The sequence below is a fragment of the Pseudophryne corroboree genome, chromosome 10 (assembly GCF_028390025.1).
Source record: "Pseudophryne corroboree isolate aPseCor3 chromosome 10, aPseCor3.hap2, whole genome shotgun sequence".
Lineage (NCBI taxonomy): Eukaryota > Metazoa > Chordata > Amphibia > Anura > Myobatrachidae > Pseudophryne > Pseudophryne corroboree.
The window spans coordinates 105,643,772-105,669,531 of NC_086453.1; the positions used below are offsets into that span (position 1 = coordinate 105,643,772).

The window sequence follows — 25,760 nt, forward strand, 5'->3', positions numbered from 1 at the left end:
ATTTGAAAAATCGGCATGGGGAAGGTCTTGAAATTCCAACCTGTAACCTTGGGATACTATCTGTAGTATCCAAGGATCCAGATCTGAGTGAACCCAGACCTGGCTGAAAAATAGTAGGCGTGCCCCCACTCGATCACACTCCCGCAGGGGAGCCCCAGCGTCATGCTGTGGCTTTTGCAGAAGTAGTTGCTGACTTCTGCTCCTGGGAGCCTGATGGTGTTGTAGGTTTTCTACCTCTTCCTCTCCCTTTTCCTGTGAAAAAAGGGTACTCTTAGCCTTTTTGTACTTGTTGGGCCGAAACGGGTCGTAGGAACCAGCTGCGACTTCGGGATGTTGAGAATCCAGCCGTGTTGCTGTAACACCCTCAGGGAAAGTGACACGCTGTTCAGTAACTTCTCTCGTGATCTCGCTTTTATGAGGAGATCGTCCAAGTATGGGATAATTGTGACATCCTGCTTGCGCAGGAGCACCATCATTTCCGCCATTACCTTGGTGAAAATCCTCGGGCCGTGGAAAGCCCAAACGGCAACGTCTGAAATTGGTAATGACAATCCTGTACCGCAAATCTCAGGTACGCCTGGTGGGGCGGATAAATGGGAACATGAAGGTATGCATCCTTTATGTCCAGAGATACCATTAAATCCCCCCTTTCTAGGCTGGCGATGACCGCTGTGAGCGATTCCATCTTGAACCTGAACAGTTTTAAATATAGTTTAGGGATTTTAAATTCAAAATGGGTCTGACCGAACCGTCCGGTTTCGGGACTACAAGCAGAGTTGAGCAGTAACCCTTCCCTCTTTGAAGCAGGGGAACCTCGACCACCACTTGTTAAAGACACAATTTGCGAATCGCATTTAACACTAACTCCCTTTCTAGGGGAGAAGTCGGTAGAGCCGATTTGAAAAACCGGCGAGGAGGCACCTCTTCGAATTCCAGCTTGTATCCCTGAGAAACAATTTCTATTGCCCAGGGATCCACCTGCGAGTGAACCCAGATGTGGCTGAAAAGTCGAAGACGTGCCCCCACTGGGGCGGACTCCACCAGCGGAGCCCCAGCGTCATGCGGTGGATTTTGCAGAGGCCGGGGAGGACTTCTGTTCCTGGGAACTAGCTGTGTTGTGCAGCTTTTTGTCCTCTGCCCTTACCTCTGGCAACAAAGGACGATCCACGTACTCTTTTGCTTCTATTTGAACGAAAGGACTGCATTTGATAATGTGTCACTTTCTTAGTCTGTGAGGGAACATAAGGCAAAAAATTCGATGTAGCTGTGGAGACGAGGTCCGAGAGACCTTCCCCAAACAATTCCTCACCCTTGTAAGGCAAAACCTCCATATGCCTCTTCGAGTCGGCATCACCTGTCCACGGTCGGGTCCATAAGACTCGCCTAGCAGAAATAGACATAGCGTTTATTCTGGAACCCAGTAGACTAATGTCTCTTTGAGCATCTCTCATATATAAGACAGCATCTTTTATATGCCCTAATGTCAATAAAATGGTATCCTTATCTAGGGTCTCAATATCCGCTGATAATGAATCTGTCCATGCTGCTACAGCGCTACAAACCCAGGCCGACGCAATCGCCAGTCTGAGTAAAGTACCAGATTGAGTGTAAATGGACTTCAAGGTAACCTCCTGCTTGCGGTCAGCAGGATCCTTGAGGGTAGCCGTATCTTGGGATGGCAGCGCTATCTTTTTTGATAAGCGTGTCAATGCTTTGTCTACCCTAGGGGAGGATTCCCACCGTATCCTGTCCGTTGGCGGGAAAGGATACGCCATAAGAATCCTTTTGGGAATCTGCAGTTTTTTGTCTGGAGATTCCCACGCTTTTTCACACAACTCGTTCAACTCATGTGAGGAGGGAAAAGTTACCTCAGGTTTCTTTCCCTTATACATGTGTACCCTCGTGTCAGGGACAGGGGGTTCCTCCGTGATATGCAAAATATCTTTTATTGCAATAATCATATAACTAATACATTTAGCCACTTTTGGCTGTAACTTTGCATCATCGTAGTCGACACTGGAGTCAGAATCCGTGTCGGTATCTGTGTCTCCTATTTGGGATAGTGGGCGCTTTTGAGACCCCGAAGATCCCGGCGACATAGGGACAGACATGGGTTGACTCCCTGACTGTTCCCTAGTTTCAGCTTTGTCTAATCTTTTGTGCAATAAATTGACATTAGCACGTAAAACATTCCACATATCCATCCAGTCAGGTGTCGGCGCTGCCGACGGAGACCTCACATTCATACGCTCCCCCTCCTCCCTAGGCGAGCCTTCCACCTCAGACATGTCGACACACGCGTACCGACACACCACACACACAGGGAAACTCTTATCTGAAGACAGTTTCCCCACCAGGCCCTTTGGAGAGACAGAGAGAGAGTATGCCAGCACACACCCCAGCACTATATGACCCAGGGAAAAACACCAAATGTTTACCTAGTAGCGCTTTTTTATATGTATATGCGCCAATTATGTGCCCCCCCCCCCTCTTGAAAACCCTCTGTCACCGTGAGTAAGCAGGGGAGAGTCCGGGGAGCTTCCTCTCAGCGCTGTGCTGTGGAGAAAATGGCGCTGGTGAGAAGCCCCGCCCCCTCGGCGGCGGGCTTCTGTCCGGCTCAAAGTTCTTAAAAAACTGGCGGGGGCTCTTTATATACATGTACAGTGCCCAGCTGTACATGTATATATGTAATTTTGCCAAAGGAGAGGTTTATATGCTGCCCAGGGCACCCCCCCTGCGCCCTGCACCCTTACAGTGACTGCGGTGTGTGAGGTGAATGGGAGCAATGGCGCACAGCGTTACTGCTGTGCGTTACCTCTGTGAAGATCAAGAAGTCTTCTGCCGCCTCTGAAGTCTTCTTTTCTTCTCATACTCACCCGGCTTCTATCTTCCGGCTCTGCGAGGACGGCGGCGCGGCTCTGCGAGGACGGCGGCGCGGCTCTGGGACGGACGGCGAGGGTGAGACCTGCGTACCAATCCCTCTGGAGCTAAAGGTGTCCAGTAGCCTAAGAAACAGAGCCTTGAAACTCACAGAAATAGGTCTGTTTCTCTCTCCTCAGTCCCTTGATGCAGGGAGTCTGTTGCCAGCAGTCTCCCTGAAAATAAAAAACCTAACTAAAATTCTTTCTAACAGGAAACTCAGGAGAGCTCCCTGTAATGCACCCAGTCTCCACTGGGCACAGTATCAAACTGAGGTCTGGAGGAGGGGCATAGAGGGAGGAGCCAGTGCACACCCATACCTAAAGTCTTTCTTAAAGTGCCCATGTCTCCTGCGGAGCCCGTCTATCCCCATGGTCCTTACGGAGTCCCCAGCATCCTCTAGGATGTAAGAGAAATGGGAATTGTGGGGAATTTTACTGAAAGTGGCATTCTTCAGTATAAATGCAGCTTTGTCTTAATCCTCTACTGAAAAGTACATTAAGCTGTTCTAAAAACTCACTCATTGGGTTTTCACTTAGTCGTACAGTATATAAGTAGTTGTGCGTCTGTATGTCCTGCATGACGACAACAGCACCCCCCTTATCTGCCTGTTTGATGATAGTGTTACCCTAATTTTTCAATGTCTGAAGGGCTTGTTTTTCTTGTGGGTTGAGGTTACCAGAGTATCTTGTATTACAGATTTAGATTTTTCTGAAGTCATCCTTTACAGAGTCGTAGAATATATTTAAATGACTGCCTCTGGACTCTACAGGATAGAAACGGTAAGGTGGAGCCACAAGTGGTCTGGATTTTACAGACTGGGGTGAGTCTGAGATGGGATTCCTCAAGAAATGTCTTAACTGTATGGTTGCGTATAGATTTGTTTAGATCTATAAACAGGTCGAATTTGTCGAGATGTTGGTCAGGGGCAAATTTAAGACCTTTGTTTAAAACTGAGAGTTCTGCTGTTGAAAGTTTCTTCTGAGAGTTGCTAATGACCCCAGCCTGGCATTCTCCTGTGTTAGGAATCCCTTTCTTTTCTTTGGGGATCCGTCTCCCTCCTCTTGTTCCTCGTTTCCGCCAAATCCTCTTTTTATGCCTTGTGGAGAATCCAGCCATGTCAATAGTTCCTCTTTCCATTGACGTTGTGGAATTGTGGTCTTCCTTCCCCTAAAAAATGGTGCTGGTATCTTGCCTCTGGGGTGGGTGATCTACAAAACACTTCGTATCTGTTGCTAGTATGATATTTTTCAAACCTCCTAATAGGGTTGGAGGGGATCCTATTTCATTAGTTTCTATATCTCTCAGGGTAGTCATCTCTTTGGTTATCTTTTTTAAAATGCCGGCATTGTTCGGGTTGTGTCCTTGGTCTAGGGTATCGTCTATCCTAGTTTTCTTCGCAAAATGATTTGCGTCTGTAGCGGTCTTGATTTTGTGGATTTTCAGTTTTAGGAGGAAACTTTCTATAGCCTGTGGTAGTCTCAACATAAAATTATTTTCATTTGGTCGGTTATAAACCTGACCACTTGCATAATCCTTTTTGTCCCGTATAAACTATTTCTGTTTTCTGGAGATAATTTCTCCACGCTATCCATCTTAAATTGAAGGTCTTTGATATCTCTTTGATACTCCTCATTATCCTTGAATTTAGTGACTATAGACTCGTATCCTTTATTTCTCTGACGTCCTAGTGGATGCTGGGAACTCCGTAAGGACCATGGGGAATAGCGGCTCCGCAGGAGACTGGGCACAAAAGTAAAGCTTTAGGACTACCTGGTGTGCACGGGCTCCTCCCCCTATGACCCTCCTCCAAGCCTCAGTTAGATTTTTGTGCCCGGCCGAGAAGGGTGCATTCTAGGAGGCTCTCCTGAGTTTCTTAGTAAAAGTTTAGTTTTAGGTTTTTTATTTTCAGTGAGACCTGCTGGCAACAGGCTCACTGCATCGAGGGACTAAGGGGAGAAGAAGCGAACCTGCCTGCTTGCAGCCAGCTTGGGCTTCTTGGCTACTGGACACCATTAGCTCCAGAGGGACCGAACACTGGCCCTGCCTCGGAGTCCGGTCCCAGAGCCGCGCCGCCGGCCCCCTTACAGAGCCAGAAGCAAGAAGAGGTCCGGAAAATCGGCGGCAGAAGACATCAGTCTTCACCAAGGTAGCGCACAGCACTGCAGCTGTGCGCCATTGCTCCTCAGGCACACTTCACACTCCGGTCACTGAGGGTGCAGGGCGCTGGGGGGGGGGGCGCCCTGAGCAGCAATAGAAACACCTTGGCTGGCGAAAATACATCACATATAACCCCCAGGGCTATATGGATGTATTTTAACCCCTGCCAGAATACAGCAAAAAGCGGGAGAAAAGACTGCCGAGAAGGGGGCGGAGCCTATCTCCTCAGCACACGGGCGCCATTTTCCCTCACAGCTCCGCTGGAAGGACGTCTCCCTGACTCTCCCCTGCACTACAGAAAAGGGTAAAACAAGAGAGGGGGGCACTAATTAGGCGCAGTATAAATAAAACAGCAGCTATAAGGGGAAAAACACTTCTATAAGGTTATCCCTGTATATATATAGCGCTCTGGTGTGTGCTGGCATACTCTCCCTCTGTCTCCCCAAAGGGCTAGTGGGGTCCTGTCCTCTATCAGAGCATTCCCTGTGTGTTTGCTGTGTGTCGGTACGATTGTGTCGACATGTATGAGGAGGAAAATGGTGTGGAGGCGGAGCAATTGCCTGTAATGGAGATGTCACCCCCTAAGGAGTCGACACCTGAGTGGCTGAGCTTATGGAAGGAATTACGTGACAGTGTCAGCTCTTTACAAAAAAGACGGTTGATGACATGAGACAGCCGGCTACTCAGCTCGTGCCTGTCTAGGCGTCTCAAAAGCCATCAGGGGCTCTAAAACGCCCGTTACCTCAGATGGCAGATACAGACGCCGACACGGATACTGACTCCAGTGTCGACGATGAAGAGACGAATGTGACTTCCAGTAGGGCCACACGTTACATGATTGATGCTATGAAAAATGTTTTACATATTTCTGATAATACAAGTACCACTAAAAAGGGTATTATGTTTGGTGAGAAAAAACTGCCTGTAGTTTTTCCTGCATCTGAGGAATTAAATGAAGTGTGTGATGAAGCGTGGGTTTCCCCTGATAAAAAACTGATAATTCCTAAAAGGTTATTAGCATCATACCCCTTCCCGCCAGAGGATAGGGCACGTTGGGAAACACCCCCTAAGGTGGATAAAGCGCTCACACGTTTGTCTAAAAAGGTGGCACTACCGTCTCCGGATACGGCCGCCCTTAAGGAACCTGCTGACAGAAAGCAGGAGAATATCCTAAAATGTATATACACTCACACGGGTGTTATACTGCGACCAGCAATCGCCTCAGCCTGGATGTGCAGTGCTGGGGTGGCTTGGTCGGATTCCCTGACTGACAATATTGATACCCTAGATAGGGACAGTATATTACTGACTATAGAGCATTTGAAAGATGCATTTCTATATATGCGTGATGCACAGAGGGATATTTGCCGACTGGCATCAAGAGTAAGTGCGCTGTCCATTTCTGCCAGAAGAGGGTTATGGACGAGGCAGTGGTCAGGTGATGCTGATTCCAAAAGGCATATGGAAGTATTGCCTTACAAAGGGGAGGCGTTATTTGGGGTAGGTCTATCAGACCTGGTGGCCACGGCAACTGCTGGGAAATCCACATTTTTACCCCAGGTAGCCTCTCAACATAAGAAGACGCCGTATTATCAGGCGCAGTCCTTTTGGCCCCATAAGGGCAAGCGGGCAAACGGCTCCTCATTTCTGCCCCGTGGCAGAGGGAGAGGAAAAAGGCTGCAGCAAACAGCCAGTTCCCAGGAACAGAAGCCCTCTCCCGTTTCTGCCAAGTCCTCAGCATGACGCTGGGGCTTTACAAGCGGACTCAGGCACTCCCCTAAAGTCTGCTTTACCGACGTCTCCCTCCGACAGGGAGGCGGTATTGGAAGCCATTCACAAGCTGTATTCCCAGCAGGTGATAATCAAGATACCCCTCCTGCAACAGGGACAGGGGTATTATTCCACGCTGTTTGTGGTACCGAAGCCGGACGGCTCGGTGAGACCTATTTTAAATCTGAAATCCTTGAACACTTACATACACAGGTTCAAATTCAAGATGGAGTCACTCAGAGCGGTGATTGCGAACTTGGAAGAAGGGGATTATATGGTGTCTTTGGACATCAAGGAGGCTTACCTCCATGTCCCAATTTACCCTTCTAACCAAGGATACCTCAGGTTTGTGGTACAGAACTGTCACTATCAGTTTCAGACGCTGCCGTTTGGTTTGTCCACGGCACCCCGGGTCTTTACCAAGGTAATGGCCGAAATGATGATACTCCTTCGAAGGAAGGGAGTTTTAGTTATCCCGTACTTGGACGATCTCCTGATAAGGGCAAGATCCAGGGAACAATTGGTAGTCGGGGTAGCACTATCTCAAGTAGTGTTGCGGCAGCACGGTTGGATTCTCAATATTCCAAAATCGCAGCTGATCCCGACGACACGTCTTCTATTCCTAGGGATGATCCTGGACACAGTCCAGAAAATGGTGTTTCTCCCGGAGGAGAAAGCCAGGGAGTTATCCGAACTAGTGAGAAACCTCCTAAAACCTGGCCAAGTGTCAGTGCATCAATGCACAAGGGTCCTGGGAAAAATGGTGGCTTCCTACGAAGCAATCCCTTTCGGCAGATTCCACGCAAGAACTTTCCAGTGGGACCTGCTGGACAAATGGTCCGGATCGCATCTTCAGATGCATCAGCGGATAACCCTGTCACCAAAGACAAGGGTGTCTCTCCTGTGGTGGTTGCAGAGTGCTCATCTTCTAGAGGGCCGCAGATTCGGCATTCAGGACTGGGTCCTGGTGACCACGGATGCCAGCCTGCGAGGCTGGGGAGCAGTCACACAGGGAAGAAATTTCCAGGGCTTGTGGTCAAGCATGGAGACATCACTTCACATAAATATCCTGGAGCTGAGGGCCATTTACAATGCCCTAAGCCAAGCAAGACCTCTGCTTCAAGGTCAGCCGGTGCTGATCCAGTCGGACAACATCACGGCAGTCGCCCACGTGAACAGACAGGGCGGCACAAGAAGCAGGAGGGCAATGGCAGAAGCTGCAAGGATTCTTCGCTGGGCGGAAAATCATGTGATAGCATTGTCAGCAGTGTTCATTCCGGGAGTGGACAACTGGGAAGCAGACTTCCTCAGCAGGCACGACCTCCACCCGGGAGAGTGGGGACTTCACCCAGAAGTCTTCCACATGATTGTAAACCGTTGGAAAAAACCAAAAGGTGGACATGATGGCGTCCCGCCTCAACAAAAAATTGGACAGGTATTGCGCCAGGTCAAGGGACCCTCAGGCAATAGCTGTGGACGCTCTGGTAACACCATGGGTGTACCAGTCAGTGTATGTGTTTCCCTCCTCTGCCTCTCATACCCAAGGTACTGAGAATTATAAGACGGAGAGGAGTAAGAACTATACTCGTGGCTCCGGATTGGCCAAGAAGGACTTGGTACCCGGAACTTCAAGAGATGCTCACAGAGGACCCGTGGCCTCTACCTCTAAGAAGGGACCTGCTCCAGCAAGGACCCTGTCTGTACCAAGACTTACCGCGGCTGCGTTTGACGGCATGGCGGTTGAACGCCGGATCCTGAAGGAAAAAGGCATTCCGGAAGAAGTCATTCCTACCCTGATCAAAGCCAGGAAGGATGTGACCGCAAAGCATTATCACCGCATTTGGCGGAAATATGTTGCGTGGTGCGAGGCCAGGAAGGACCCAACGGAGGAATTTCAACTGGGTCGATTCCTGCATTTCCTGCAAACAGGAGTGTCTATGGGCCTAAAATTAGGATCCATTAAGGTTCAGATTTCGGCCCTGTCGATTTTCTTCCAGAAAGAACTGGCTTCAGTTCCTGAAGTTCAGACGTTTGTCAAGGGGGTGCTGCATATACAGCCTCCTTTTGTGCCTCCAGTGGCACCTTGGGATCTCAATGTAGTTTTGGGGTTCCTAAAATCACATTGGTTTGAACCGCTTAAATCTGTGGATTTGAAATATCTCACATGGAAAGTGGTCATGCTGTTGGCCCTGGCTTCGGCCAGGCGCGTGTCAGAATTGGCGGCTTTATCTTATAAAAGCCCTTACCTGATTTTTCATACGGACAGGGCAGAATTGAGGACTCGTCCACAATTTCTCCCTAAGGTGGTTTCAGCGTTTCACCTGAACCAGCCTATTGTGGTACCTGCGGCTACTAGGGACTTGGAGGACTCCAAGTTGCTGGACGTTGTCAGGGCCCTGAAAATATATGTTTCCAGGATGGCTGGAGTCAGAAAATCTGACTCCCTGTTTATCCTGTATGCACCCAACAAGCTGGGTGCTCCTGCTTCTAAGCAGACTATTGCTCGTTGGATTTGTAGTACAATTCAGCTTGCACATTCTGTGGCAGGCCTGCCACAGCAAAAATCTGTAAAAGCCCATTCCACAAGGAAGGTGGGCTCATCTTGGGCGGCTGCCCGAGGGGTCTCGGCTTTACAACTTTGCCGAGCAGCTACTTGGTCAGGGGCAAACACGTTTGCTAAATTCTACAAATTTGATACTCTGGCTGAGGAGGACCTGGAGTTCTCTCATTCGGTGCTGCAGAGTCATCCGCACCCTCCCGCCCGTTTGGGAGCTTTGGTATAATCCCCATGGTCCTTACGGAGTTCCCAGCATCCACTAGGACGTCAGAGAAAATAAGAATTTACTTACCGATAATTCTATTTCTCGTAGTCCGTAGTGGATGCTGGGCGCCCATCCCAAGTGCAGATTGTCTGCAATACTTGTACATAGTTATTGTTAACTAAATCGGGTTATTGTTGTTGTGAGCCATCTTTCCAGAGGCTCCTCTGTTATCATGCTGTTAACTGGGTTCAGATCAAAAGTTGTACGGTGTGATTGGTGTGGCTGGTATGAGTCTTACCCGGGATTCAAAATCCTTCCTTATTGTGTACGCTCGTCCGGGCACAGTATCCTAACTGAGGCTTGGAGGAGGGTCATAGGGGGAGGAGCCAGTGCACACCAGGTAGTCCTAAAGCTTTACTTTTGTGCCCAGTCTCCTGCGGAGCCGCTATTCCCCATGGTCCTTACGGAGTTCCCAGCATCCACTACGGACTACGAGAAATAGAATTATCGGTAAGTAAATTCTTATTATTGCTTGTAAACGTGGGAACACTGAAAAGGGTCTAATTCTATTATACACATATGCTTTTATATGTATGTAAATTAAAAGGCCTATTCAGTCTTTTGAAATTATCACGATACACTCTTTACCTAATTGTAGTATATCTAATCTATGGTCTAATAGTGACCCCACTGACACCGTTATTTTTGTCAGTATCCTAATAATGCCAGGTGAATGGACAATTATTTATTACTGTAAGCAATGCCCTCTTGACTTCGTTAAAATTCTCGATTATCCACTTAACACAAGGTTAAAACATAATGATCAGTTATGTTAGAATCACATAGGATATTGTTTTGCCACATAGTACATTGTCACGTTTAGCACCACCATCACTCAGTGGAACACAAACAGGAAGTAACTGTCCCGCAGGTGGAATGCAACCGGAAGTGCACTCTACATGATATGCTCCTCTATTTGGCTTTATTCTAGCCTCCCTGCACCTATCTATTAGTCTGTCCCACTGTGTTTTGGCTCCCAGAGGGAAAGGGACACTGAGCGACACCACCTCACCACCGGAAGTCCGATGATGAGGTGGCGGATGGTCTCCTGAGGGATCTCCTCCCAGACCTGGACTAAAGCATCCAACTTCTGGACAGTCTGTGGTGCAACGTGGCATTGGTGGATGGAGTGAGACATGATGTCCCAGATGTGCTCAATTGGATTCAGGTCTGGGGAACGGGCGGGCAAGTCCATAGCATCAATGCCTTCGTCTTGCAGGAACTGCTGACACACTCTAGCCACATGAGGTCTAGCATTGTCTTGCATTAGGAGGAACCCAGGGCCAACCGCACCAGCATATAGTCTCACAAGGGGTCTGAGGATCTCATCTCGGTACCTAATGGCAGTCAGGCTACCTCTGGCGAGCACATGGAGGGCTGTGCAGCCCCCCAAAGAAATGCCACCCCACACCATTACTGACCCACTGCCAAACCAGTCATGCTGGAGGATGTTGCAGGCAGCAGAATGTTCTCGTTGGCATCTCCAGACTCTGTCACGTCTGTCACATGTGCTCAGTGAGAACCTGCTTTCATCTGTGAAGAGCACAGGACGCTAGTGGCGAATTTGCCAATCTTGGTGTTCTCTGGCAAATGCCAAATGTCCTGCACGGTGTTGGGCTGTAAGCACAACTCCCACCTGTGGACGTCGGGCCCTCATACCACCCTCATGGAGTCTGTTTCTGATCATTTGAGTAGACACATGCACATTTGTGGCTTGCTGGAGGTCATTTTGCAGGGCTCTGGCAGTGCTCCTCTTGTTCCTCCTTGCACAAAGGCGGAGGTAGCGGTCCTGCTGCTGGGTTGTTGCCCTCCTACGGCCTCCTCCACGTCTCCTAATGTACTGGCCTGTCTTCTGGTAGCGCCTCCATGCTCTGGATACTGCGCTGACAGACACCGCAAACCTTCTTGCCACAGCTCGCATTGATGTGCCATCCTGGATGAGCTGCATTACCTGAGCCACTTGTGTGGGTTGTAGACTCCGTCTCATGCTACCACTAGAGTGAAAGCTCCGCCAGCTTTCAAAAGTGACCAAAACATCAGCCAGAAAGCATAGGAGCTGTGGTTACCACCCGCAGAACAACTCCTTTATTGGGGGTGTCTTGCTAATTGCCTATAATTTCCACCTGTTGTCTATTCCATTTGCACAACAGCATGTGAAATTGATTGTCAATCAGTGTTGCTTCCTAAGTGGACAGTTTGATTTCACAGAAGTGTGATTGACTTGGAGTTACATTGTGTTGTTTAAGTGTTCCCTTTATTTTTTTGAGCAGTATATAATACTGGAAAGGGTATCAATTTTGTCATGCCTCTTCCCTACGAGGCATGCACCTTATGTCTGTATTGTAAAATGGGGGTGTGGGGCGCCAATTCTCTCTCTGGCACAGGGCACCAAAAAGTCTAGTTACAGCTCTGATACACATATGTATTATACATATATATAGTATAGAAAATTTGTTCCCAAACAGTCCAGATCGTCCATGTGAAATGTTACTTTAACTTTATGAATTCTTGTAACAGCATTATCTCAATTTATTCATGAATTCCTTAGCATAACTCGAAGAAGGGTTTACAAAGTACTGGGGATAACCATTCATTATATTGTTTAATCAAAATATTTTGTTACAGAAATGGAATCATATGAGATTGTCAACTGTCAGACCTGCCAGATATATAACATGAAGTGTAATGACCCGATCATCTGTGAAAGTATGTATATTGCAGAAAATCATGTTTCATATGTAGCAGGCACAATTAAAACTAATTATATCACAAAATTGGCATTATTATAATTGTTTTCAGTCTAAACTGTCTGTTTTAAATTGTATTTTTTTTAATACAAGGCAATGGGCCATATTCAATTAGCGGTGGTAATTTACCATACCGGGAAAAATGTGGTAGCCTCAGGCATTAATGGCCGGAGCTATTCAATTACATCCCCCTTTCCCCACGTGGTAAATTACCCACTACTGCGCGTTAACCCATAGAATCTGGGATAAATTCCTGGAGCAATGTGTTAACAGCTTTGCGACACCTGCGATCAGGTCATTTAACGTTGATATCCTCTGGCTAAACAGAAATCTGCATTAACTGCGGGCTGATCGCAGGCTATAATTGAATAGCCCCTGCAGCTCAATTAGCCCACTGTAATTAACCACACCTAACTGAATTTGGCCCTATATATGTTAGAGAGCATGTGCAGTTACATGTATTGAAAAGTTGTTTTTACCCCACCAATTAAAACAAAATAAATAAAAAAGCATAAACAGGACGGTACTTACATTGCACACACAATCTCTCTGGTCACTCGGTGATCAGTGTTATACTAAAGGCCCCCACACACCTGAAAGACCATCGGGCCAATGCACCTGATATTGATAAATCGGATCGATATATCTTTAGTGAAAGTGCAAATCGTTTACACTTCACTAATGATGACGATCCGATGCGCGGTTCATATGCTGAATCCTCTGATCTTATGTGCTGCACCTAAGATCAGGTGATCGGGGTAGCGGTGATTCACAGGTCATGCGATAGATCGTTAGGTACTTAATCTATCGTACTCCTGGAGCTGCCTGCAAGAGGATGCTGGTCGTCCTAATGTATAGCCACCTTTAGTTCTACATAGCTTGTGGGAATTGAGCCAAATGATATTGAATACTATAATTAGATATGTCTTGCTTATCTTTTAAACTAGAACAATGTTGAACAAATAGGTTTTAATGCATAAATACTCTTTATAATTTTGAGCTTATCATGCACAGAGAAGTACACAATATTTGATAACAATATGTGTGAAACTTTACTATAGACTCATTTTGCCATTTAGGAACTAATTGGATCCTGACTGTAGCATCAATAATTGGAGGCATAGTTCTTTTCCTCGCTATTGGTGGAGGGTAAGTTTTTAATAAAAATAAAATCAAATACGATATATATTACTTGAAGTGTAATCACTGTTATACAAAAAGAAAGCTATGACAAAATTATGAAAAACCACCCCAAAATGAATTCATTATTCGTAAATAACACTTTGGAACAATACATGAAATCAAATATATGTACTTAGGGCCTAATTTATGTTTGTACGCAAATGCAATTTTCTAGGCTACAGAACGGCTAATGTTAGCAAGTGACGCTGCCGCCCACTGGCTGTCAACAGATAGACACCCCGAAAACTGCCATGACACTTGCCTGTTCCAAACCACTCCCCATAAACTCCCTGTTAACAACTCAAAAGGGTCACTTCCTGTCAATCACTTTTCCATGAAACCCTCAGCATTGTGATCGAGTTCGCAGCGGCCCCTTCCCACAAGTGCATTGCGAATGCAGTATGACACTAACCGCTTGGTTGCATGATAATCAGCCATTGCATACAAACATGAATTAGACCCTTAGGCCCAGATTTATCAAGCCTTGGAGAGTGATAAATTGCACGGTGATAACTGCACTGGGCGCCCGCCGCGGCACTAACTGTGGCTACCTGCTTCCCCCTCCTATTTCTCCCCGAGTAACCCGCTCGGGGGGCGGAGTTTCACGGACTGACGCGGTTGCGTCGTTACGTCACGACGCAACCCCGTCACTCTGCGAAAATCCCCCCCCCCCCCCCCCCCCCAGCGGAGTACAGAGGGGGATCCAAGTTAGGAAGAGGGAAAGGCCAGCGCGAGGAGCGACTGGTGAGGCGGGCCGAAGAGCGGTAATCGCCTCTGTAAGTATTCTCTCTCTCAATGTGTAAAATGGGGACACCTGCCGTAATGTGTGAAATGGGGACTTTTGCCTGCCGTAGTGTGGGGATTTAATGTATCAAGGGCATTGCGGTGTGTGGCATAATATGGTGCAGGGGGCATTACTGTGTGGGGCTTAATATGGTAGAATTTTTTTTCCTGTGGTGGTCATGATCTGTTGGAGCAGGGTCAAAAACTGGATTGTGTGGTAGTCTTTTCAGATGAGGCCATGCCCATTTAAATGAGGCCACGCCCATCTAGATGAGGCCACGCCCCTTGCCGTGTGCGCGCAAGTTTTTTTTTTAATCTAGGTGTGTGTGTGTGGACACATTTTTTTATGTCATGGGGGGCGCATTTTTAAATCTCGCACTGGGAGCCAAATTGGCTAGAAACAGCCCTGCTGCAGAGTATGCACAGTGACAGGGGCGCTATGCTCCTCTGTCCAAATTAGCGCTGCTATCTAAAAGATAGCATGCCGATATGAAAGGGCAATGTGTGAACGGCCAGCATTGCTGACCGTTCCGACACCTGTAGTTGTCGATTTCGACAGCTGCAGGTGGCGATGCCCATACACCACAGCAGGGACAGACCTGTCCCTGCCTGTGGCGGATGCCGACTCCGTACTGTGCTGGGGATCTCATATGAGTAGCGAGATGCCGCACGTGCGCAGAGGAGCCGGCCGGGCAGGGAGACACAGCTAGTCAGGACTGAACTGATGCGCTGTGAGCTCAGCGGGACATTGCCGGAGGGATGGGGGTTGAGAGCGAAATTCGGCAGACAATGTGTTAATACATCTTGTCGATGTCCCTTCCTGTTTCGCCTCGGTGATGAGGCGAAGCAGGAAGTGTTACAGTGGTACGAGGCGTGCTGCTATAATACATTTACCTAATAGGCTCAAATGTATTAAGCCTTAACAAGAAATAAAGTGGAGACGGATAAAGAGTGATAAACGACCAGCCAACCAGATTCCTGTCATGTAACAAGCTGTGTTTGAAAAACGACAGTTAGGAGCTGGTTGGCTGGTCATTTATCACTCTTTATCCGTCTCCACTTTATCACTTGTTAAGGCTTAATACATTTGGGCCATAGTAACATAGCTGTTGAGGTTGAAAAAAAAAGACAATTTAATGTGTCCTTGGATTTCTTTTTCTGATAAAATTTGTCTAACCCTTTCTTAAACTTATCAATTGAGTCAGCTAGTACAACCTTCTCTGGCAGTGAATTCCATATCTTTACTGCACTCACTGTGAAGAAACCCTTCCTTCGTTGGGTATGAAAGGTCCTATCCTCTAACCAGGGCCTGGCTGCCAACTTTTAGCCTGGGGGACAAGTCCAGAGCACTGGCCCATAAGTAATGGCGCCATCTTAAATGGAGGTTTCCTCGTCTTAAAAATATTTATTAATAAAAAAATAAAAATTAAGCCTGGTGTAAATTATCCCAAAGATATTTATCATAAATTTGTCAGTGCGGCCGCAGCTTCAGCAGAGCTGTGTAGTGAAGGGGTGGCCAACCAGTCAGTGGCAAAGAGCCAGAAAACATCTGTAGTCAAGGGTAAGAGCCATATCATGCGCACACCAAAGGTGCGTGAGCAAAAAGGGGGCGTGGAATAGTTGTCACAAAGCCACACCCCATTTTTATGCGCACACCTTTCGGTATGACGTTTATAGGAGTATGACCTTGTGTCATAACCCCATTTTTAGTCATGTTGTACAGTGCCACATACAAATAAAGCCCCTGTACTGTGCCACATACAGATGGAGCCACGATTATCTTGATTTCTATGTTGTGCCTAGGCACACTGTGGTTTTTAGGGTAAGCCTTTCATCTATTGTTCTCAGCTGCAATACAATAAGAGAGAACAATGCAGCAGGGGATTAAGTCATTACAGCAGGGGATTAAGTCTGACTGCCCTGGCTCAGTTATTCCTATTAAAGGTCAAGATAAAGGTGGCTCTATCTGTACATATAAAAACACTAAAAATGGGTGCCTCCACAGTGCCAGATACATATATGTCCCCATAGTGCCAGATATGCCCCCACTGCCAGCTACACGTCCCCCCAGTGCCAGATATGCCCCCACTGCCAGATACACATCCCCCCAGTGCCAGATATGCCCCCAGTGTCAGATACACATGTCCCCACATTGTGCCCCCCCAAGTGCTGCTCACCGCCACGCTGCTGCTCTGCTCAGTCTGCTGCTTGTGAGGGGAGGAGAGAGCAGCGTGAGCCTCTCCTGCCCCTCAGTCTCCACTCTCCAGCGGTGTTGATTCTCTCTAATTAGGCGCCGATCCGTGAGCCAGAGTTTGCGGACCGGCAGCTAAGACTCCTGATTGGCTGCCAGTCCGCGAGCTCTGATTGACTCACGGGCCGGCACCGGGCACTGCAGACTAGGGCAGCGGGAGCTTTAGAGTTGCATGCGAAGATAGAGCCGCGGGTTGGCTACCGCTGGTGTAGTGGAAGGTGGCGGTCGGCCCGTGACCCTTGGCAGTAGCGTGGCCCAGGGGGCACGTGGCACCCTGCCCCCGGGCCAGCCCGCCTCTGCCCCTAACCTTAGCGGGTGGCAACGCGTTCTATGTACACATCTTTTGATAAACAATTTGCCTGATAATTCCCAATATTGCCCCTTAAAGTATTTGTAAATATTAATAATATCTCCTCTTAGTCGCCTCTTTTGTAATGTAAACATATCTAACCTAGTTAGTCTTTCATTATAGTCCAACGACTCTATGGCCTTAATCAATTTTGGAGATCTTCTCTTAACTTTTTCAAGTTCCAATATGTAATAACAAATAGAAGCGCTTGAATATGTAGTGTGCTTAGCACCAGTACCTGTAAAAAGGATATAAATGTAAACAGCCCTTTTGTGGAATTTGTAAAAAGAGTCCGTGGGTCTGCGGCGTCAGGGTTCCATATAGTAGCCGAGTTCGGATGCCACTCTGTGTATTAGGTCATGAAGTGCCTGCTATCTATCCCTATTACACCCTACCTGTTGCAGATGTCTCCTCAGTTTCCAGCTGGTTCCCTTCGCTTTGGTGCGCCTGCCTGTGGAATCGGCGGTGCTGGGCAAATGGCGACATCTAAGAAGAAGAAAATAGCTCTAACAGCACCCACACAAGGTAATGAAGGCATATTCAACTTAAGCAAGAGAGAAGTCACAGAACATGAAATGACATTGCTTAATAAAAGTCTCAAGTTTTGGCCACATTCAAATATCAATTTAGCTTATATATACTGTAGATGCTCAAAGGTTCATACGAAAACTCTGCATAAATATTTTTTTTTAAAATAAAGACTATAAAGATATGGAACAAGAAATGGAAAACAAATTTGTTCACTCCAATTTCAGCCCAAACTCGAATTTTTTCCCCTCATACATAAAAGGAGCTCATATTGAAACCTTCCAACGGTTGGTGGAAGATTTAAGAGAATTAACGGAAAAAGAAAAAAAGAAGTTTAACATTACAAAGGAAGAAAAAGAATCCTTAACTAAACTAAAAGAAAATGAATCCATTGTGATAAAGCCTGCTGATAAAGGCAGAGGTCTTGTAATAATGGATAGAGCTCGATATCAAGCAGAGGTGAACAATTTATTAGGAGATACCACCACATACCAACTTTTGGAAGGGAATCCGACAATCATATATTAGAGACAACTCAAAACAATTACTGGATGAGGGACTTGACATTGGAATTTTGACAAAGAAAGAATATGACTTTCTATACAAAGATTTCCCAAAGATACCTACTTTTTACCAACTGCCGAAATTGCATAAAAACAGAGACAACCCTCCAGGTCGCCCTATTATATCAGGGATAAATTCCCTATCAGCTAACATCTCGAAGTATGTGGATTCCTTTCTACAGGAATTGGTCATCTCACAACGAAGTAACTTAAAAGACACAATTAACATCTTACAAATACTGGAGACTCTGGACTGGAAGGAGAGCTACAATTTATGTACAAGCGATTTAAAATCGCTATATACGTGTATCGATCATGAAAAAAGGATGTGATGCTACACGATATTTTCTCTCAACAAAAACAATCTACCAAATGCTCAAATAAACTTTATAATGGGCTGTATTAACTTTATACTATATCGGAACGTCTTCTGGGATCAAGGACAATTTTATAATCAGGTGACAGGGACCGCTATGGGCAGTTCCTTCGCACCGAGTTATGCCAACTTGTCTGTGGCAAAATGGGAAGAAGAGGCAATCTGGCAGAATACTCCTTATGGCCACTTTCTGACAATAAGGAAAAGATACATAGATCTATTTTTTGTATGGAATGGACCGTAAGAAACTTTGAAATAATTCCTTGCATAATTAATAAAAATGTCTACGGCCTGGAGTTCACATCAACTACAGGTTGAGTATCCAATATCCAAATATTCCGAAATACGGAATATTCCGAAATACGGACTTTTTTGAGTGAGACTGAGATAGTGAAACCTTTGTTTTCTGATGGCTCAATGTACACAAACTTTGTTTAATATACAAAGTTATTAAAAATATTGTATTAAATGACCTTCTGGCTGTGTGTATTAGTTGTATATGAAACATAAATGAATTGTGTGAATGTACACACACTTTGTTTAATGCACAAAGTTATAAAAAATATTGGCTAAAATGACCTTCAGGCTGTGTGTATAAGATGTATATGTAACATAAATGCATTCTGTGCTTACATTTAGGTCCCATCACCATGATATCTCATTGTGGTATGCAATTATTCCAAAATACGGAAAAATCCCATATCCAAAATACCTCTGGTCCCAAGCATTTTGGATAAGGGATACTCAACCTGTACCAGTAAAAGTACGGTCATTTACTTGGACTTAGAAATTTATATAGAAAACAATACCATCCATACAAGAACGCACACTAAAGAAGTCAGCTCAAACATGTTGCTAATGACAAGTAATCATTATAATAAGTGGATAAAAAACATACCGAGTGGACAATTTTTGAGAGTCAAGAGAAATTGTTCAAGTACAGAATCATTTGCACAAGCAGCACAGGAGATGAAAGAAAAGTTTTTAAAGAAAGGATATAAAGAGGAAGAACTACAAAAACATATAGAAAGAATAAATGTTTTGGACAGAAAACAATCCAATACAAACATTGAAATAAACAAGAAGATCAAGGAGTCTCCTTCATTACTCAATACAACAGTCAGCATTCAATAATTCAATCAATATTGACTAAACATTGGCACATTTTACATCTTGACAAACAAATAGCACCGTATATTGCATAGAAACCAAGGATAATATACAAAAAAAGTTTCAAATTTAAAGCAGGAATTGGTAAAAAGTTATATTAAAGAACAGAAAGCATCTACTACAAGTCTTAATTGTTCTGCATGTAAAGCACTGCACAAAACTTCAACATAGCCTGTATCTTCCTTTCATGGTAATGTAACAAAAAAATAATATAAAATAAGAGATACTATTTCCTGTGAAACAGAAGGAGTTATTTATTTGTTACACGTCCGTGTGGCTTACAATACATGGGACAAAAAAAGGAAATTGAAAAAAAAAAAAAAAGGATTGCAGAACATATTTATAATATAAAAAAAGGACTACAGACCCACAGTGTCTCCACACACTTTCAAGAAGTACATAACAAAAACCCAGAAGGTCTTGAATTTATTGGAATTCAAAAAATCATTCCAAATTGGAGAGGAGGTGACTTCTTTCAAGAATTAAGAAAATGTGACTCTAGATGGATCTATTATTTGCACACTTTGGAACCAAAGGGGTTGAACATAGATTTTGATTTTAATGCTTTTTTATAAACACGCTTTTTTTTGCCAATACACCTTTATTCTCTGTTTTGTTAATACATAGAATTTTTTTATATAGCACAGTACCTGACAGTCTCGAATTTTAGATTTTTTTTATCCTAATTAACTTAATTAATTGGTAATTGAATTAAATCAATCAATAAAGATGTTTTTAATAAAAAGGATCTACTCAGACACCAGCATTAACCTTGACAAAGCGCGTTCCTGCCCGAAACGTGTTGTACGCGGTGACGCTGAGACAGAGACCGGAGAGGAGTAAGCAACGGTGACGCCATTTGCCCAGCGCCGCCAGTTCCACAGGCGGGCGCACCAAAGCGAAGGGAACCAGCCGGAGACGGAGGAGACATCCGCAACAGGTAGGGTGTAATAGGGATAGATAGTAGGCACTTCATCACCTAATACATGGAGCGGCATCCGAACTCTGCTTCTATATGGAACCCTGACTCCGCAGACCCATGGACTCTTTTTACAAATTCCACAAAAAGCTGTTTACATTTGTATCAGTTAACCCCTTTCTTTTTACAGGTACTGGAACTAAGCACACTACATATTCAAGCGCTCCTATTTGTTATTTAATCTAGTTGTCATTATTAAACGGGGCTGCTATTATACCAATAGCGCAAGTGTTTTATATATTTATATATATATTATATATATATATATATATATATATATATAGATAGATATATATTCGTAAGTTCCAATAGGTCTTTTTTTATAGTGTGGTGCCCAGAACTGTATACAGTATTCCAAATGTGGCCGTACCAACGATTTATATAGTGGCAGGATTACACTTTCTTTTTTGTCTTCACTGCCTATTTTATGCATGCTAATACCTTATTTGCCTTTGCTACTGCACACTCACACTGGGCACTGCTCCTAAGTCTATTGTCAATGAGCACACCCAAATCTTTCTCCATTACCGATTCCCCTACCTTTTCCCCATTTAATATATAAATTGCATGTTTGTTCTTAGTCCCGAAATGCATAATTTTACATTTCCCTATATTAAACCTCGTACTCCACTTTGCTGCCCAAACTTCCAGTTTTATCAAGTCATTCTGTAGACAATCAAAATCTCCATCTGATTGAATTATTTTACACAGTTTAGTGTCATCTGCGAAAATGGACAATTTGCTTTCAAGACCGTCTCCCAGGTCATTTTTAAATATGTTAAACAGAAGTGGTCCTAGTACAGACCCTTGAGGTACACCACTTAATACTTTAGCCCAGCTTGAATACTTGCCATTGACCACAACTCTCTGTGCTCTATTTTCCAACCAATTTTTGAAGTACAAATTTTGCTTCCTAGTCCAGCTTCTCTAAAGGGCCCCATACACTAGAGCGATAATGCCCGATTTCATCCGATTTCGGGCATTCGGCCCGATATATCAGATGAAATTGGGCATTTTGGAGGTGTTTCCAATCCGATGCGCGCTCCCGTGAACATCGGATCGGATCCTCCAGATTGAATGTGCTGCACATTCAATCGGGTCTGACCTGAGGGCATGGCTGGGATCGCCCAAGATACATTGTATGCAAAAGGACAGCATACAAATTATCTTGGGCGATCCTGCGCTCCAGGAGGCTGCCGGGGTGATCGCCTGTGACATGTGGTCGCATAAGTGTATGGGGCCCTTTAGTATGTATATCAACCTCATCCTCATGTGCGGTATGGTTCAAAAGGCTTTCGCAAAATCTAAAAAGAACAAATCCACTCACTTACTCAAAGAAGCTAAATTAAGTTGGTCTGACATGACCTATCCCTCACAAATCCATGCTGCTTCCTACTAATAATCCTGCAGGACCCTAAATACTCCTGAATGCTATCCCTTAATATACTTTCCTCATTATAGATGTTAGACTTACTGGTCTATATTTTCCAGGATGGGTTTTGCTTCTCTTTTAAAATAACGGCACCACATCTGCTATTAGCCAGTCCCTCGGTACCAATCCAGATGTAATTGAATCACTGAATTTAAGTATAAAGGCCTTGCTATTTCCGAACTTAGCTCCATAAAAACCCTTGCGTGAAGTCCATCCAGGCAAGGGGATTTATTAGTCTTACGTTTGCTTAGTCACTCACGGACTTCTTCCTCACTCAAACGAGTACTAAGTAACAGGGCATTATCATTTACGTTATTAGATAATTTTCCCACCATTTGTTTCTCTCTAGTAAAAACCAACATGAAAAATTTGTTCAATTTCTTTGCTTTTTCATTGTCATCAATAATCAAAATGCCCAACTCACTTTTTATTGTCTTTCTTTAACCTTTTGATATACTTAAAGAACTTTTTGTGGTTTGTTTTGCTTTCCTTTGCAATTTGCTTTTCGTTCTCTATTTTAGCAGTTCCGATTTCCTGTTTGCATTTTTTATTACATTCCTTATAGTAGAGGAATGACCCCACATTCCCATCTAACTTGAATGCTTTAAAGCCTGCTTCTTTTTTTCCATTTCTACCCTTACCTTCTTGTTAAAGGCACATCGGCTTATGCTTCGTTCTCTTGCCTTTGTTGCCCATGGGAATGAACTAATGCGTATATCTGTCTAGAAACATTTTAAACACTTCCCACATTTCGACAGTGTTCATACCTTTAAACAATGTATCCCAATCTCTGTCCTTTAGAGCGTGCTTAAGCATAGTAAAATTGGCCTTTCTAAAATTAAAAGTCTTAGTTGAGCTCTTACATTGCTGCTTTTGAAAACTTATTTAGAATGAGACCGTATTATGATCACTGTTAGCCAATGTCTCACTTACCTTAATATTTTATATTACCTCCACATTATTTGTTATTACTAGCTCCAGTATGTTCCTATTTCTAGTTGGTTCCTCAATTACTTGGGTCAAGTAGTGATGTTTTATTACGTTTAAAAACCTATTACCTCTAGCTGTATCACATGACTCATTTAACCAATTTATGTCTGGATTACTGCCAGTTTTTGCTTACTGCCAAGCATTGCAGTCTATGGTTCTCAATACTCTCTTTAGGAACATCTGGAGTGCTAGTCTACAACTTATTTATATATAATGGAGACCCAATTATCCTAAAACAGATCAGCCATGGGTAGTCTGTTTCACCCTTTCAACATTTAGGGGCATATGTATCAAAACTTGGAGAGAGATAAAGTACCAACCAATCAGCTCCTGTAATTTTTCAAACACGGGCTCTGTCGTGACAGAAGCGGATTGGTTGGTACGTTGTGGTATATGTACTAAGCCTTGGAGACAGATAAAGTGGAGAAAGATAAAGTAACAATCAGCTCCTAACTGCTATGTTACAGCCTGTGTTTGAGAAATGAGTTGTTTGGTCGGTTGGTACTTTATCTCTCTCCACTTTATGCCCTATATGCCCAATCGTTTCACATGTAAGGTAAAAGTAGACAGAATTCATATGAATCATTGCAACGCTCAGGCTGAATCATCCTAGTTGTACTTTGCAGGAAAGTTGTTTTTCAAAGGGCAGCAGAATCTTTCTCCTGGGAAGATGAACACTTTAGACCTACTTCACCCCACTAACCTCAATATTAAATCAGTAGCAACCCTGTTTAATAACTGAGATCCTTCCCCTAACTAGCCCTGTCATTTTTTTAAAATCCTATATTAACTGTATATTACATTAATATTCCCACTACTTAACCTTAAAAGCCCTTACTATCTCACACTAATATCAACCACCTTTCCCCAGAAATTAGATTAATACCATCACACACACACACACACAATAAAAATACCATCACTAACCACAATAATATGCTCACACAAGCACATTATATTACCACCTCCAAACACATATTAATGCCATAAAACACACTACATTAATACAACCTCCACACACTTTATACATCCTACACATATCACATTGTGCTTTAGGTTCACCACTGTGCTCCCCATCCCACATTTTGAGCCCCCCAGGCTGCACTTAACTACAACAACGGGGGGGATGGTTAAGCCAGAGAGGGGAGTGTGGGGCAAGGCAGTGTGCTAGCCCTGCGGGAACTGTCTCATACTCCTGGTGGTCCAATGTGCAATCACCATCATATGATTGGGTGCAAAGGAACAAAATATATTTAAAACAGAAGTTCTATTACACAAACAAGGATGAATTATCTTCTCTTGACACAGCGGGGTAAATTTACTAGAATGGGAGTTCTATTTAAGATGGGATGTTGCCCATAACAACCAATCAGATTCTACCTCTCATTTATCTAGCACCTTCCAGAAGATAATACCTGGAATGTGATTGCAACATTCCATCTTAAATAGAACTCCCATCGTAGTAAATTTACAATAAAGGACTCTCACATTATAAGGAGTTTAGACTGTGCACAACTTCTCCCATTAAGGGTCATCAAAGAACAAGGGGAGGTAAACAGGAACAAAAACTTGTAACCAACCACTATCAATATACATGGACTCATCCTTGAGGGACACCCCAAATATATAAATAAAGATTCCACATGCTTACCTTCGCTGCAACTACAAACTGAACTGCCTAAAATCATATGGTTTTACAATATCATGCCTCCCAACAAGTGACTCTCCAGGCGGGACAGAATGCTCTGCTCCAGGACTTTACTCTTAATTCATGATTGCAATTATCTGTGATGAAACACCTTTCTTATTCTTTAATCTGTTAGACTTCGGTGACTGCAATTTTAAGAGAAAAGTCCATAAACAGAGCATTTTGTAGCTCCTGGAGAGGGTCATGTTGGGAGATATACAATATTTAGGTTTTGCATAATTTTTTTGCGTGTGACATATTGCTTTTTTGTTTTCTCTCACCTCTGCAGATTTCTTTACTGGAAGGAAAGAAAATCACAACTTGATAGCATCTCTGAAAATGAATTACCTCAAAAAGAAGTTAATTCTGAAGAAGCAGCAGATGACTCTGCAGAAGAAGAAGCTGACTCTGCAGAAGAAGAAAGCCAAATGCCCTTACTAGTAGAACATCGCAGAAAGGGTATCTGACTTTGTATTAAAGAACACAATCAAAAAGTGGTTGATATACGAATATGGGGTAGAGTGGGTGGGCGTCATGGCAAAGTAAAATATTGAAAGGGATGGCTCATCAAAATGTAGGGACATAATCCCAACAGAGCAGCTGTACTACAGCAGTGAACAAAACTATAACCGTTATCAGGCTTGGACTGGCCCACAGGGGTAACCATCGGCTGGCCCTACTGCCTGAGGGCCCACCTCCTGCTCCAAGGATCAGGTTCCAGACTGTGCACTTGAATTATACATATGTTACCTTATACTGGACTATGGTGTATTTTCTACAGTGCACTGCTGTTATTAATCTGTTATTAATCTGGTACATTATCATGCATGCAGCAGCTGAATTTACTGTATATATTTATGAAGGGGCCCAGACGTTGCACTGTCTAATGATTAGTCAAACCAATGAGGTGGCAGGCCACACCCCCTCTGCAGACTGGCCACACCCCTAACATAGGCCCCTACCACTGCATCCCCCCGGTGTGCCCTACATGCCCCAGTCCGACAGTGCCCGTTATATAAACATCACAGTCTAGCACATCCTGACCAGCTGCT

At 44.4% G+C, this 25,760-nt stretch overlaps 1 protein-coding gene across 1 annotated transcript in view; it reads left to right on the top strand.

Moving 5' to 3' along the window:
* TEX51 (testis expressed 51) overlaps window positions 1-25,202 on the top strand; it is a 70,623-nt gene extending 45,421 nt beyond the window's left edge. The window contains exons 5-7 of the mRNA XM_063942693.1: window positions 12,297-12,377; window positions 13,498-13,567; window positions 24,998-25,202. Coding sequence (XP_063798763.1) covers window positions 12,297-12,377; window positions 13,498-13,567; window positions 24,998-25,175 — 329 coding nt within the window. The 3' untranslated portion in view covers window positions 25,176-25,202. The remainder of the gene's footprint in view (window positions 1-12,296; window positions 12,378-13,497; window positions 13,568-24,997) is intronic.
* The last annotated feature ends 558 nt before the right edge of the window (window positions 25,203-25,760 follow it).